The sequence below is a fragment of the Oryctolagus cuniculus genome, chromosome 9 (assembly GCF_051225735.1).
Source record: "Oryctolagus cuniculus isolate XC-2025 breed Fujian yellow rabbit chromosome 9, ASM5122573v1, whole genome shotgun sequence".
In the NCBI taxonomy this organism is placed as follows: domain Eukaryota; kingdom Metazoa; phylum Chordata; class Mammalia; order Lagomorpha; family Leporidae; genus Oryctolagus; species Oryctolagus cuniculus.
Window position 1 is genome coordinate 107,361,478 of NC_142875.1, and position 14,292 is coordinate 107,375,769.

The following is a 14,292-nucleotide window of genomic DNA, read 5'->3' on the forward strand; positions in this document are numbered from 1 at the left end:
TTTAAAGAGAAAGTGGGGGCTTGACTGAGCTAATATTACTCCATTGTAATGCTGGCTGAAGAACCCTTGTTGCTCCCTACCATTGGAGATGAGAGAAGTTGTTTCTATATGAAGGGCAACAATGCCTGCAAAGTAGCAAAACCAGGTAGAACCTGTTGGCTGTTCTTGGTTAGTAACATTTCACTTCTAATCGATTTTCCATCATTTGCTTCTCTGCTCCCCAAGCTTGCCTTGCTATCTGGCTACATGGAAGAGTTGGCCTATGGACAGCATAGAGAAATAGGAGGGAAAGTACCAGATTATTTGCATGAATTGCCTTAGTGCAAGGCAACCTTGGTCCATTTCAACTCACCAACATGAGGTCACAAAAGCTGAATTGAGAAGTGCTCTTCAGCTTCAATGTAACATTCAATGTAACAGTGCCAATGCTTGGCACTGGTAATGGATTCTCACTGTTGCTAGTGGATGAGTATCCTAATTTTGTTAGTCTTAAATTTTATTTGTAATTGCTTTTTTTCTATTAAACCTGTCGTACGTTCATTACAAGCTTGAACAACATAAAATGATGTCTCATGCCAGAAACCTAATTGATACAGAAGCCTTCCTTATCAATTTAGTGCTGGGGTTTTGTAAAGTTTTTTAATGAATAGAAGCACTGGCTAACTTGATTAATGAAAAATATTTGTTAAAGATTTATTTATTTATTTGTGAGGCAGAATAACAGAGAGAGGGAGAAATAGAGAGGGATCTTCTGTTTGCTGGTTCACTCCCTAAATGGGCCGATCCGAAGCCAGGAGCCAAGAACTTCTTCCATGTCTGCCATGTGTGTGCAGGAACCTAAGCACCTGGGCAATCTTCTACTGCCTTCCCAGGACTTGGGAGAGAGCCGGATCAGAAGAGGAGCAGTTGGGACATGAATCAACACCCATATTGGATGCCAGTGCTGCAATCAGAGGACTATCCTATGCCACAGCTCCAGCTCATGAAAAATAATAACACAGGTGCAATAAGGAGGAGACATACCCCCAATCCATATGTACAGCCAATTTGCCTCCCTCACAATGTAATGGAAGTTCAAATAATTCAAGTAAAATATGTTGAGTACAGTAAAAGTATTGAATAATAAATCAAAGATTTTATCCAATAAACAAATAACAAATATTTTTTAGATATTTTATTAGATTTAATGGCAACGTGTTCAAACAACAGGTGCTATATGAGTATATGACACTCACATATGTAACTTTTTCTAGAGGAGCAATCATCATTATAAATATAATTTCCTCTCGTATATGCACAAAAAAGGTTCTTCCCTTTGTGAAGCATTAATCTGTATAAAAACAAGCACAGCAATAATATTGAAAAACCAATGGATGGTATGTTTGAATGCCAATTTACCTCATTCTTCAAATTTACCAGAACAAATAAGAGCCAAAAATGAACAAATAAGGCAAATTAAAACATGAACAACACAATGTACTCTGAAGATCGAAAACTTTAGTAACAAAACATTAAACTTAACAGAAAAATCAGTGTTTACTCCTATCCTGTTTCTTTAAATAGAATTATGAATCAAATGACAAATGATGAGCATATGATAGAGTTTTATAGATGTATAAACTTATCTAAACCTATAAACAAGTTTCTCTCAAGAATTCAGTAAGGTAAATATGTAAATATCCTAATGATGAGATTGCCTAGAAGGACCTGACCACTGTTTCCCAATGTTTCCCATACAGTGGTCCTCACACACCCTGGATTCTTTTCTTTTTCTTGATTACTTTTTCCATGCTCTACAAAGGTGTCACCTAAAAAACCCACTCAGAAAAGTTGTTCTCCAAACACTGTACTTACTGGCTTTGGGTCACTTCAGTGCCATCTTCCCAGAACCAGCACCCATTTGTCTCATTCATTCTGAGACCTATCCATCCTTCCATTTCCAACACTGATAATATTTCCTGTTGGGAAAGCAGTCATCAGCCAGAGATGTGTGTAGTCTACAATCTATCCCTGCTTTGTTCAAGGGTTAATATTAAAAGATCTAAGGGATTGCACACAGCCACTTAGCCTTCATTGGCTCCTTCTCAAGGTATCTCATTTGTTAAATTGGCTTCCTTGTGGAATTAAGTAGTCTAGTGGTAGAGCTTTTTCTTGAAGAATGCTAAGTCAAAGTAAGCAACTATCATGCACTTTTGAGAACATTCAAGGTTCACTAAATTATGATGCACATCACAAACACACTGAATCAAAACCAGTTTGAGAACAGCAGTCAAGCAGAAGATTCTGCCCCACCTGCTCTTCCTTATTGTCTATCTTCAGAAGATGGGCATTCAGCTCCACACAGGCAGCCTGGCTTTCTGGCCATGTTGTAGACTTATTGAAAACATGATAGTAACTGTTTCCAAACCCAATCCAGTGGTTTGAAGAAAGGTTACAGGAACAGTCTAGGAAATACAACATATTAATAAGGACAACTATTATTAAACTGATGCGTCTGTAATACAGATGGATATTAGATAGGAACATTTAGGCATTTTTTAAATTCTTCTGAGTAATCTTTACACATGCAACCACTATTGATAATTTCTAATTACCCATATTTGGCTCATTTATTTTGAATTTTCCTATTTAAAAATTGCTGGGGCTGGTATTGTGGCACAGTGAGTTAAGCTGTTGCTTGTGACACAGGTATCACTATCAGAGCGCCGCTCAAAGTCCCAGCTACTCTGCTTCCAGTCCAGCTCCCTGCTGATGTGCCTGGGAAGGAACAATTGATGCCCCGGTGCTTGGGCCCCTGTATCCACTTGGGAAACTCAGATTGAATTCTGGGCTCCTGGCTTCAGCCTGGCCCATCCGTTTCGGTTTTGGCCACTTAATGAACCACCAGATGAAAGATATAATTCTCTTTGTTTCTTTTTCTCTCTGTCACTCTGCCTTTCAAATAAATGGCTAAATCTTTAAAAAATTGTTATAAAGTTATAAGGAAGATACATTTAAAATATTATAATTGTGTTTGACATGATTAAAATTATATATGTACATTTAAATGGCTCCATTGAAGCATATGAACAGAAAAATAAATTAGTGAATTATTCCATATACGTTGGAGATTTTTATTATCAATGCTTTTAATATATAGTGTAAAATTCATTAAGTGTTTTAAAATATTTATATTCCAACTATGTAATAGATATATACAATTTGGATACTTTCTAATTATATAATCAAAACACAGTTAAAAGTACTATTTTTTTTTACATAAAATGATTGCATTTTCCTTTTTGAGAAATGGTGGTTGGTAAGGGGCCAGCGCTGTGGTAGTCCTGGCTGCTCCACTTCTGATCCAGCTCTCTGCTATGGCCTGGAAAAGCAGTAGAAGATGGCCCAAGTCCTGGGTCCCCTGCACCCGCATGGGAGACTCTGAAGAGGCTCCTGGCTCCTGGCTTTGGATCTTGCGCAGCTCTGGCTGTTGCAGCTAACTGGGGAGTGAACCATCAGATGGAAGACCTCTCTCTCGTTCTCTCTCTCTCTCTGCCTCTCCTCTCTGTGTAACTTTTCAAATAAATAAATAAATAAATCTTTAAACAAAAAAGAAATGGTGGTTTATATCCATCTCATCAATTTTTTTCAATATCTATATATACTTACAGAGATATAGAATATATTTATATTTTATTAATGTATTGAGATAGTAATATCTTTTTCAATCAACATTATTTTTGCAGATAATGTGCATGTCAAGGAAAGTAGATGAAGAGCAATAATACTGACATATACTTTTACTTGTATAAGGTATTATATAAACCTACATATGCATATTATACATTATTCATGTTCCTAAACTTCTCGTTAACTTTTGTGATTTTTAAAGATTTATTTATTTATTTGAAAGGCAGAAGTACAATGATAGAGGGAGAGATAGAGAGAGAGAGACAGTGATTGAGATATTGATCCTCTCTCTGTTGGTTCACTACCCAAATGGCTGCAACAGCCAGGGCTGAGCCAGACCAAGTCAGGAGACTGGAACTCCATCAGAGTCTCCCACCAGGGTGGCAGGGGCCCAGGCACTTGGGCCATCTTCTGCCACTTTCCAGGTGCATCAGCAGGAGCGGGATTAGAAGCAGAGCCACCTGGACTCAAACAGGTACTTATATGGATTCCATTGTTGCAGGTGACAGCTTAACCTGCTGTGCCACAACGCCAGCCCCAACTTTTAATTTTTTTTACCACTTCAATTAATTTCATAACAAACATCCTGTTACATTTAATCTCCTCAGCTCTAACATTTAAAAATTTTCCTATTTTAAAAAACTCTCCCAATATAATAAAAAACATTTTTAGTTTCTAGTGAACTTGCACCTGTCTTCATCTTTCAAATAATACTTTGAGTTTCTTCTTTAATGATGTCCATATGCTTTTTTCCCACTCTCACTGTGCCAGTTGCTATTTTTCCCTTCCTTTTCTTATCATTCTTGGAGTACTCAAATTCTTGAGTTCTGCAGACCGTACCAATTTGATATGGAGGAAAAAAATACTTGCTAAGGGACTGGCAATGTTTTTTTTTTTTTTCTTTCTGACTCCTGACAGCAAAAATAATAATCAGAACCACAAGACATTATTTTTGTTAATTAAGTTTCTGGGCTCTGTATCACCACTCCTTCTCACTGCCTTGAATTTTGCTCTGCCAAATAAACTGTCTGTACTTTAGTCTTTGCCTCAGCTGATTTGTTAAAACACTGGGCCACATACTCTCTGGTCCCTCTCTAAAATATGCCTGATATTTTCTCCATCAGCTTTCTGGATGCCTACACTGCCACTTCTGATCCATTTGTTCATTTGAAAACCAGCTAGGTTTTATTCCTTTCCTGATACTTCTAATATTTGAATATAGTAACATCTAATTAATGATTCTTATTTCAGCTAAGCAGAATTTTTGACTCCCCCCCGCCCAGGTGCAGTTTAGTATTGGAAGTTATTTTTATATGGGACAAGATGTTGCAACCTAGACATGTGTGTGTGTGTATGTATGTGTGTGTGTGTGTGTTAGATAATCTTTCCCTGTGGTGGCCTCGGGGGCTACCAACCCAGGATCACACAGGAAATGTGACTTTCAGTTGTAGGTATACTGCCTATGAAATGATAGAGAGTTCTTCATTTCCAACTAGAATTGGAGCCAATACAGAAAAGTTTTTTTTTTTTTATTAAACTTCTCTAAGCTAGACACAATAATTCTAAAGATGCATTTATTTATTTGAAAGGTAGAGTGACAGAGAGAAGAGGGGGGAGAGAGAGATGGAGAGAGAGAGAGAGAGAGAGAGAGCAAGCTCCCATCCACTTGTCCCTCTCCAAATGGCTGCAAGAGTTGGGGCTGGGCCAGGCCAAAGCCACAAGGCTTGAACTCCACCCAGGTATGCCCATGGGTGGCAGGGACCCAAGTAATTAGGCCATCCTCTGCTGCCTTCCAGCAGGAGACTGGATCAGAAGTGGAGCAGCTGGGACTTGAAGCAGTACTTTGATGCAGGATGTGAGTGCCCTCTGCTCTACCTGCTCCTAGAATAATCTAATTTAAAACTCAAGTTAAACGAAAGCTACGTCTTCTGTCTCTCTTGCAGCTGTTCAACACAGACTGTAAAGTTATTAAGATTGAAAATACTCATGGCTGGCGCCGCAGCTCAATAGGCTAATCCTCCGCCTTGTGGCGCAGGCACACCGGGTTCTAGTCCCGGTCGGGGCGCCAGATTCTGTCCCGGTTGCCCTTCTTCCAGGCCAGCTCTCTGCTGTGGCCCAGGAGTGCAGTGGAGGATGGCCCAAGTGCTTGGGAGACCCATGGGAGACCAGGATAAGCACCCCGGCTCCTGCCTTCGGATCAGCGCGGTGCGCCGGCCACGGCGGCGGCCATTGGAGGGTGAACCAACGGCAAAGGAAGACCTTTCTCTCTGTCTCTCTCTCTCACTGTCCACTCTGCCTGTCAAAAAAAAAAATATTCATAAGCAGAGGTAGCTTTAGAGTCAGAACTTCACTGTTGAAACTGAAATGTCTATTTTTGGCCCTTCATACTTTCTTCTTTTCTAAAAAATCAGAGATGTAGATGTAAAATGCAACTAAAAACTAAAAACAAAAACAAACAAACGTACAAAAGTAAAACTAAAAAAATTGTATCCACCCAGGCCTTTGAAGCCAGGAAAGAGACCAAGGGAAGCTGTGCTTCATTGATGTACATTGATGAGCCTGAGCTGGTGAGCCTTGAGCTGTAAGCAGATTAGAGTAGCAACTCTGACTCCTCCCAGCTCTTTCTCCAAGGCTGAGAGAGCTTGTCCTGCATTTAGTAACTCTCAAAGTTAGACAGGCAACTAAAGCAGAAATAAATGAAAACTCATGGACGACGCGTAATATAGAAAAATTGGCAAAAGAAATTCTGTGCAGTTGAACATAGGTGTTCCAGATTTGAGGCAGAAAGCAAACATATTCATGTGGTCATAATGCATGTCAGGGACACAGTGGGAGGAGTTATTGTGTTATTTCCTGACCAATTAAAACTAAAGGACCCACAATCGCAAATGAATAACTCAAGAAATAGTGGCATAAATACATATATTATGTATTTTATTTTTTTCATATAAGGAAGTAGTAAGGAGAAGGTTGGACAGAGAAGAACATTTACCCCTCGGGAGCAAGACTAAGGGAGGAGGAAGAGACAGCAAACCATTTTTAAATACAGTGTTCTGTGTTATTTTTAAGATAACATACTGGGGATATAATTTACCTGTGAAGGAATGGACTAATTTGAAATATACAATTTTGTGAGTGTGAATGAACAAACGTGCCTGTGTAACTACTCTCCTAGTTCAGATTTGGAATATTTCTGTTACCTCAAAAATTCACTCCTGTTCCTTCCCAACTAATGCTCCCAAGCCACCGCCTCACATGAAGCACACATGGGTGGAATTTATGTCATCATGCATTATTTTTTCTTTTTAAACAGCTCATCTAAGTGTAATGCTTCAATAATAAACTCTTTTTCAACTGACTTCCTTCTCTCTGCATGTTTTCAATTTGTTCACGTTATATGTGTACCTCATGCTATTTTATTGCTGAGTAATATTCTGTTATTTGACAAAAAATAATTTTTCAATCTTTCATCGTGCAATATTTTGAATAAAGTGTCTGCATCCATCTGTGGGCAAGTCTGTTGTAGACATATGTTTCCATTTCTCTGGTTTAAATGTGTAGGCGTGGACGTGGATGTGTATGTGTGCTGGGAGCATTTCCTTCACCTCCTTACCATTGGTGCAATCAGTCCTTTCAAGTTTTAACCATTTAAGTGCATGTGAAATGGTAACTCCTTGGGATTTTAATTTATTTCCCCATGATCAATTTCCTACTTGATTGATTTTTATTTTCAAACTAGTTGAATAAATGAAAGATAACATGAGTTGTTTGCATCTGGTGTTTAAAATATTTCAATCTCAATTTCTCCTAAGAATAATAAATTCAAAAATTTAATACGGACCTTCTATTTATAGTACTATGAATATTTTCATATTCTGCTGCATCATCTATTGTTTTTCTCATATCAGTATTTTCCTGACAAGGGATTGATACATCATAAAATTACATTTGTAATATGTGTGAATCAATGAAATTTTGTGAATTTGAGGAATACATCATCTTTAACCCTAAATCAAGAGTATTATGGGGCCGGCTCTGTGGCGTAGTGGGTAAAGCCACCATCTGCAGTGTTGGCATCTCATATGGGTGCTTTGGTTTAAATGACTACCCTTCTCAAAAGCATTATAAATTGAGTTTGAGTCCTGGCTGCTCCACTTCCGATCCAGCTCTCTGCTGTGTCCTGGGAAGGAAATAGAAGATGGCCCAAGTCCTTGGGCCCCTGCACCCATGTGGGGACCAGGAAGAAGCTCCTGGCTCCTGGCTTTGCATTGGCACAGCTCTAGCTGTTGCGGCCAACTGGGAAGTGAACCAGCAGATGGAAGACTGACTGATTTCCCTCTCTCTCTCTCTTCCTCTCTCTTTCTCTCTCTCTGCCTCTCATCTCTGTGTAATTCTGACTTTCAATTAAATAAATAAATCTTAAAGAGTATTGTAAGTGGCCTGGACATAGTTAATACTCACCATCCTTTGTAGAAGGTGGAGTAGGAATAAGTGAGATTTCTCTGTTTTGCTCTTCTCTACTAGAAAATACTGTAACAAAAATTATAGTAGTAATTAGCACACCTTAGGATTCAATTATGAAAGCAATGTGAAAATCAGTCTTGATAGTGACTCACTGAGTATACTGAAAAAAAAAATATATATATATACATCATTTTGCTGATGTGCTGGTTATAAGGGCAAACTACTTCCTTGGTTACTTACAGTTTGCAAGCAAGACACCCAAGGCTGTAATCAAGACCAAACACAGGACCCCCAGGATGCCAGTTATCACTGGCCATATTACCGATCCGGGCTCTGAAAATAACAGGAAAGGAAAGAACGATTGGTTGGACCACTTCTCAGAAGGCAGCAGATACAAGATTGAAGACCATGATGTCTCACTCTCAGAGGCAGCCTTAGGTTTTTGAATCCTGGAAAGTGGTCATCCTGACTACAGCTATTTGTGAGGTATATTGGGAACCATATGTCTTTCCTCCTCAAATTGTCTCACTCCTTGACCTCACGTCAACCCATCCAAATTCAAGTCCAGGATACAACAATACTTTTTAAATTTTATAGAAAATCAAATTGAAAGATAAGTATAATTTGACACAAAAGAGAAATCCATGCCTAGGGTCATAATTTACATTTTCCATATTTTTAAACACTTCCTGTATACCTAGATTTCAATTTCTACCCCAAATGAACAAACTCATCTTTTAATTGCATTAATATGATTTTTTTGAAGTTTTCTCACCTATTATCTGAAACACCTTTCCCAGCATCTTTTACCTATTCTACAAATTACTAACTCTGAATGTTCTTGAATCAAATTATGTATGTTTACAGAAATAGAAATTTTCATGCAAATAAAAATATACTGTACAAATAAAATATTGATTTCTAAATTCCATGTGAGTGACAGCATTAATTTACTAATAATCAATCAATATATTATTGAAGGGGGAAATAACAGTATCTATTTTTCTAAAAGTTGAGTAAAAAAAGAAATGTCGAAATTTTACAAAAAAAGATTCATGTTTCCCTTGTTTTAACCTAGAGATAACTTGAACTGGAAATGCCTCTCTGATCTTTGAAGGAAAGTAGGATTTCATGACTTTTTGAGGTGTATGAGCACAGTGCCTGACACCTAGAGAGGCACTAATGATATTAGTTGAGACCAAGATTGGTGTTTTCATGGAACTGCAATTCTTGCCAGGCTGGAATTCAGAGGACAAAGGAAGGAGTGGAGGTGGAGAAATGGGACAAATACAAGGATAATTTTCCACTTGCACTTTACTTGTCTATTCTTCATTTGGCATATGCTATTTGCTGCTTCTCTCTGGCAATATATATATACATGTATTTTCCTTGGATCTTCCTGTGTTCCCATCTATGTCTCCTTTCTCTGTCATGAAATTTTCACTCCCCTGACCTCAGAATGCAATCTTAATTTTCACATGTGTCTTTCCCAAACTTTTCCAGCAGATCTAACCTCTCAAACTTCTCAAGTCCAATACTGTATAGACATTTTCCCTTAAACTATCAAGAAGCATTCAGATGCTTTATATGCTCTGACTTTTACTGGATTGATCATTGTTGATAGCCTGTTTTCCTAATTATGGGAATAATTACTACTTAGTTGAATCACATCTATTTTTCCATTAAACATGAAGCTTTACAAATTTTACCTCCAAAATATCCCTATTTTTTTTTTTTTAAATTTATTTGACAGGTAGAGTTATAGACAGTGAGAGAGAGACACAGAGAAAGGTCTTCCTTCTGCTGGTTCACTCCCCACGGCCACTTTGGCCAGTGCTGCACCGATCCGAAGCCAGGAGCCAAGTGCTTCCTCCTGGTCTCCCATGAGGGTGCAGGGGCCCGAATACTTGGGCCATCCTCCACTACTTTCCCGGGCCACAGCAGAGAGCTGGACTGGAAGAGGAGCAGCCAGGACTAGGACCTGGCACCCATCTGGTGCCGGTACCCCTATTTTTCTATAATTTCTTTTTTCCTATGAAAAATATTATGTTAGTTCTTTGAAGCTAGTGCACATTCTTCATTCACCTTCTAGGTCCCATGGAAAATTTAGAACCAAACCATGGTTAAATTTCAATGAAGACTTGTGAAACTAAATTAGACCAAATTGAAATGAAAGTTAACATCAAAAAATATTTTTTAAAGTATGGAAAGAAACAGAATTGATGCAATCTCCAGATAATTAAATACACAGTTCCTACAAGTAATAAAATCTGTTGCATTCTGGGTTAATTATACCTCAGAGGGAATACACGAACTATGTAGAGATATTTTATTCCATTGTAGTCTCCTGAAATAATTACAAAATTTGTTGTAAAGATAATTCGTGTAACAATTTATAATGATTTTGAGAAGGGTAGTCATTTAAACCAAAGATCCAGATCTACCTTATAACAAATTATAATACTGTACCTTTTCTTTGATTTCTAACAAGGCATTTTCTGTGGCGGGGGTCAGATGTTTTGTGAAATTTCAGTTCCACGTAATTTACCCGCTCTTCATTTGATATGACAGTACTCTCATCTCTCTTGAATATTCTTTGTGTCTGTTGAGATTTGGAAAATTTAAGATCTCTGTAAATTACAGTTTGTTTGTTTACTTTACTTTTGTTTTGCTTATTCCTGGGCATTTTTGCTCTGAGAGGGCTTGGATTACTCCGGCTCAATCTTGATAAGTTGCTCCTTTTGATCTTTGCTGTCTCTGTAACAAAAAATGTAGAGGAGAAATACATCCATGCTGCATTTGGATTAAGGGGAGAGAGCCTTTAGCCTAGTAGTTAAGACGCTCGCATCTGCATTGGCGTGCCTGGATTTGCCTCCTGGCATCAGCTCCTGGCACCGGCTTCCCCTCCATGGAGACTCTGGGAAGCAGCAGTGATTGCTCAGGGGTTGAGTTCTGGCCGCCCAGGTGGGAGCCTGGATTGAGTTTCTTGCTTCTGGCTCTGGTATTGGCTCAGCTGTTGTGGGTATTTGGAGAGTGAGCCAGCACATGGGAGCAATGTCTCTCTCTCTCTCTGTCTCTCAAACACATAAATAATCTTTAAAAAGAATGTAAATATACTATTGAAGAGGAGAAAAAGGGAGAAAATGCAAGTCTAAATATCTATGACCACAGAGTTTCCCTTTTTCAGAAGAATAACTTCACCCTCTTTTAATAGGGATGTAGCATTTATTTTCTACTTTGAATTAGTTTTGAATTTGTTAAGGTGCTTGTTAAGGTGTATATAACTATTTTTTATTTTCAGCATCTTCCATATAATGAGTAATACTCATCCAATGGTTAACATATAAATCTATTAGTGAAGAATTAAAAATGTAAGTTGCATAAGTCACTTTATTTCAAATCAGATGTGTATGAATTTTATTATGAGTATCTTACATAAACAAAAATACAGTACATGAATCACTATTTCAAATCAGGTGGGTGTGAAGTTTATCATGTATCATCTATAAATGATGTATTATTGAGTGGATTCTGTTATTAATGGAGAGATGAATCATCTATCGCAGAGATTTGGTAAATTCTATATTTTAATATAATCATGCATCTCTCAGTCTGTAAGTCTACCATCTTTTGAAAAGAAAGTACATGTAAATAAATAATTATAAATTTCCAGACACACACAGACAAGGAAAAGAATTAAATCAAACTTTGGATCCATTCTTTGTGTTGATTGTGGAAGGATATTTATCGCATAAAAACCTACTTAAAGACTTTTATGTCACAATTAGTCAAATAAATATGAACAAATAAATGATATATTATTTTTACCTGTAAAATCAGTAAGTATTTATAAACCAAATATACTTGCACAGGGATGGACAGTATGCAGAAAAGAAAGCAGGCACCATTCACATGTGAATTTGGAGAATGTATAAATTGGCACTATCTTTCGGGAAAGAAATTGTCAATAAGTGTCAAAAGTCAAATGATATGTGCATGTATTGATCAATGTTTCAAATTTAAGAGAGAATTTTAACTTATTCAATAAATTAATTTTAGAGAAGAGGCTAAACAATTGGAAATTTAAGACACAGAAAATTTTCAAACAAAAGAAACAGAAGACATAGGTGGGTTCATTCCTGACACTGCTCTATAAAATAAAGACGTACTATATTTTTACAGAAACTATTTTTAATTCCAGCAATCATTTAATGCATTATGAGGTAAGATTTGAATTAATATCCAGAAACAGCAGTTAGTTTTAACTACTTGAAAGAGGCAAGTAAGTGAACATACTGCTACTCACCCATTTGCAGAATCAATCTGAATGTTTTGTAGGAGAATCCTATGTACGAAACAATGTAAAACTGTTGCACTGGAATAATAAAATCATACAGTTGATAATCTGGTTGTAAGAATGTCCGGCAAGATTTTAGGTTAAAAAAATCTAAAATTGTCTGATATTTTGTGAATCAGTTGGTGAAAAACAACAAAGGAAGTTCTCAAGTAACTGCTAACTTGTAGCAGACTTCACCCACAGAACACCTATCAGGGAGGGAAAATGCTGCTTTAGCATGCCACAAACTTTAAACATAGGTCACAAATCGTAGACCTTTCAGTTTAAAATGAACGAGAAACTATTAAGTATCAATTCTAAGGTATTACCTAGAAAGCACCTGAGAATAAAGGTGGCATCCGTTTTACATCGTCCTGATTTTAACAGTATAAACCTTTTTCAGAATTGTTTTTGTTAACAGCATGGCCTATGGGATACTGAGTGGGATTGATATAGGATGTTCAAGTTTGAGACTGATGATCTTACAGATATGTTGTGCTATTTTCCATTTATGACTTACAACAAAGCCTGTTTGAAGAAGCAGAATGGGCATTCTCCTCAGTTTAGAGTTCATTTCGTGGTGGGTTGGATGTTGGTTAATCCTTCTGACTCTGCAGAGTACTTGGAAGGCAGGACCAAGTATCACTTAAGGCAAAGCCATTATACAGTGCTCAGCCTGCAATCATGCTAGTCTGTTTGGAAAAAGTTACTTCTTCCAGAATGTGAAACAAAAAATAGTGAAAATTGAAAGTGGACAGAAGTCCAAAAATAGCAGTCAGTGATTTGGTCAGTTAGGGTTTTTTGAAGTAGGAACACTTCACTTCTGTTTTGTATAGTAGAAAACTACACAATAATTAAATTTTGTGGCAATGCAAAACCGGGCTGGCTAGTGTCATTTTGCTGTTCTCAGCTAAAATGTAGAGTCCCATTGAATACGCTGAGAACATTGGCTATAGAAGAACACAGTCTAGGAAGCAGCAGTCCAGTGTGAAAGGCTAGAGCGATGTCCCACCTCTGGACTTCACCTCTCACTGCGACTGGCCCTGCCCTGGGTTTCACATCTTAACCACTGGGCTCCTGGGGTGGCTTTTTCATTTTTAACTCCTGGCACTTAATGGCTGCTTCAACAAGACTTGTTTTTCTTGTTGGTTTAGTAAATAACCATTTTTAAAAAAACATACAAAAAGAGGTGGCCGGAGCGGTGGCGCAGTAGGTTAATCCTCTGCCTGTGGTGCTGGCATCACATATGGTGCCGGGTTCTAGTCCCAGTTGCTCCTCTTCCAGTCCAGCTCTCTGCTGTGGCCTGGGAAGGCAGTTGAGGATGGCCCAGGTGCTTTGGCCCCTGCACCTGCATGGGAGACCCAGAAGAATCTCCTGGCTCCTTGTTTCGGATCAGCGTAGCTCTGGCAGTAGCGGCCATTTGGGGAGTGAACCAACGGAAGGAAGACCTTTCTCTCTGTCTGTCTCTCTCACTGTCTGTAACTCTACCTTTCAAATAAATAAATAAAAATATTTGATCACTGAACAGAAGTAAAACCTGTTGATATTTTGGTATATAACCGTATAGATTTTTGGATATACCATCATATTTTTATTTGTTTTTCAAAAGTGAAGCCATGCTTTCCATCTTATTTTGTAGCATATTCTTTTCCTATGCATTTATATATTTCTATTAATCTTGTAAAAAAAAGAAAAAAGAACCAAACTGCATGAAACATCAGAAGTTACAGGGAACAACAGTATAACAGAAAGCAAAGAAAGCCATGCTATTTGTTAGACTAGAAATTTTTTTTAGCTTTGTCAGTTGAATCATAATTATTATT

General features: G+C 37.7%; 1 protein-coding gene across 1 annotated transcript; it reads right to left on the reverse strand.

Moving 5' to 3' along the window:
* Positions 1-1,082: 1,082 nt before the first annotated feature.
* Positions 1,083-12,680, reverse strand: LOC103349039 (killer cell lectin-like receptor subfamily I member 1). The gene is made up of 7 exons (XM_089303845.1): positions 12,440-12,680; positions 10,603-10,890; positions 8,374-8,466; positions 8,131-8,199; positions 2,293-2,444; positions 1,855-1,958; positions 1,083-1,330 (listed from the first exon to the last, which is right to left on the reverse strand). Exons 1-7 carry the CDS (start codon positions 12,441-12,443, stop codon positions 1,213-1,215), a joined length of 828 nt encoding a protein of 275 aa, XP_089159971.1. The 5' UTR covers positions 12,444-12,680; the 3' UTR covers positions 1,083-1,212.
* Positions 12,681-14,292: the final 1,612 nt, after the last annotated feature.